Genomic DNA, 1954 nt, shown 5'->3' on the forward strand with positions numbered 1-1954 from the left:
TTTTCGCAAGCTGTTCAGATGGGTGCTGAGGTCTATCACAACCTCAAGAGCATCATCAAGAAGCAGTACGGCATGGATGCCACCAACGTTGGAGATGAGGGTGGATTCGCTCCGTCCATTCAGGACAATTTCGAAGCTCTCAACCTTCTCGTGGAAGCCATTAAGGCGGCTGGACATGATGGTAAGGTGAAGATTGGTACCGATATTGCCGCTTCCGAGTTCTTCAAGGAGGGTGGGATGTACGACTTGGATTTCAAGAACAAGGACTCCGACAAATCGAAGTGGCTAAAGGGAGACCAACTTGTTAAGGTGTACATGGAGTTCGTTGACAAGTACCCTATGGTGTCCATTGAAGATCCTTTCGATCAGGACGACATTGCAGCTTGGACGAACATGCAGAAGGAGCTTGGAAGCAAGATCCAGATTGTCGGTGATGATCTGCTCGTCACAAATCCCAAGCGTATCGCCTGGGCGAAAGAACATGACGCTTGTAATGCCCTGCTGCTGAAGGTGAACCAAATCGGATCCGTAACCGAGTCCATTGAAGCCGTGAAGCTTGCACAGTCCTACGGATGGGGTGTCATGGTCTCCCATAGATCTGGTGAGACTGAAGATACCTTCATCGCTGACCTCGTCGTTGGTCTCGGAACAGGCCAGATAAAGACCGGGTCCCCCTGCAGATCTGAAAGACTTGCCAAGTACAATCAGATCATGAGAATCGAAGAAGAGCTCGGCACTAATGCCTGCTTTGCGGGTGTGCACTTCAGGAAGCCGTGCGTGTAATTTTAGACAGTTTTTGTATAGAAATCAAAAGTTCTTTTTGTCATCACTGAACTATCAATTTGGAGCGTAAACCGCTATGAGACGTAAACCGCTATGAGACGTAAACCGACAGCCCGTCTCCTGGACTTGCCGAAAGGGTTGTCGAATAATCAGCATCTACATCATGTCTGCTAAGATCGTTTCAGTTCACGCTCGTCAAATCCTAGACTCCAGAGGTAACCCTACTGTTGAAGTGGATCTTACTACCGAGCAAGGGTGCTTCAGAGCCGCTGTGCCTTCTGGTGCTTCCACAGGTATATACGAAGCTCTTGAACTTCGCGACGGTGACAAATCCACCTACCTTGGTAAGGGAGTTTTGAAGGCGATCAATAATGTGAACACAATCATTGCTCCTGCGCTTGTGGGAAAGGATGCTACGGACCAGGCGGGTCTGGACAAGCTCATGGTTGAAAGTCTTGACGGAACTCAGAACGAGTGGGGTTGGTGCAAACAGAAGCTTGGAGCGAATGCCATTCTCGCTTGCTCAATGGCCATTTCAAGGGCAGGTGCTGCTGCTTCCAAGATGCCCCTTTACAAATATGTTGCCAAACTCGCTGGCAAACCCACTGAAAAGTTCTGCCTCCCTGTGCCAGCTTTTAACGTGATTAATGGTGGCTCTCATGCCGGGAATAAGCTAGCAATGCAGGAGTTCATGATTCTGCCTGTTGGAGCCTCCTCGTTTTCGCAAGCTGTTCAGATGGGTGCTGAGGTCTATCACAACCTCAAGAGCATCATCAAGAAGCAGTACGGCATGGATGCCACCAACGTTGGAGATGAGGGTGGATTCGCTCCGTCCATTCAGGACAATTTCGAAGCTCTCAACCTTCTCGTGGAAGCCATTAAGGCGGCTGGACATGATGGTAAGGTGAAGATTGGTACCGATATTGCCGCTTCCGAGTTCTTCAAGGAGGGTGGGATGTACGACTTGGATTTCAAGAACAAGGACTCCGACAAATCGAAGTGGCTAAAGGGAGACCAACTTGTTAAGGTGTACATGGAGTTCGTTGACAAGTACCCTATGGTGTCCATTGAAGATCCTTTCGATCAGGACGACATTGCAGCTTGGACGAACATGCAGAAGGAGCTTGGAAGCAAGATCCAGATTGTCGGTGATGATCTGCTCGTCACAAAT

The 1954-nt window shown here is 49.2% G+C and overlaps 2 protein-coding genes across 2 annotated transcripts; both read left to right on the forward strand.

The window, feature by feature from the left end:
- Positions 1-18: 18 nt before the first annotated feature.
- GNI_179590 (enolase) lies at positions 19-783 on the forward strand (the record flags this gene model as incomplete). The annotated part of the gene is made up of 1 exon (XM_011135180.1): positions 19-783. One exon carries the CDS (start codon positions 19-21, stop codon positions 781-783), a length of 765 nt encoding a protein of 254 aa, XP_011133482.1.
- Positions 784-946: 163 nt separating this feature from the next.
- GNI_179600 (enolase) lies at positions 947-1945 on the forward strand (the record flags this gene model as incomplete). Its single annotated transcript, XM_011135181.1, has 1 exon — positions 947-1945. A coding segment is annotated over one exon (999 nt), but the record flags the coding sequence as incomplete, so codon positions are not given.
- Positions 1946-1954: the final 9 nt, after the last annotated feature.

This window comes from Gregarina niphandrodes, assembly GCF_000223845.1.
Source record: "Gregarina niphandrodes unplaced genomic scaffold scaffold00067, whole genome shotgun sequence".
Taxonomy (NCBI): domain Eukaryota; phylum Apicomplexa; class Conoidasida; order Eugregarinorida; family Gregarinidae; genus Gregarina; species Gregarina niphandrodes.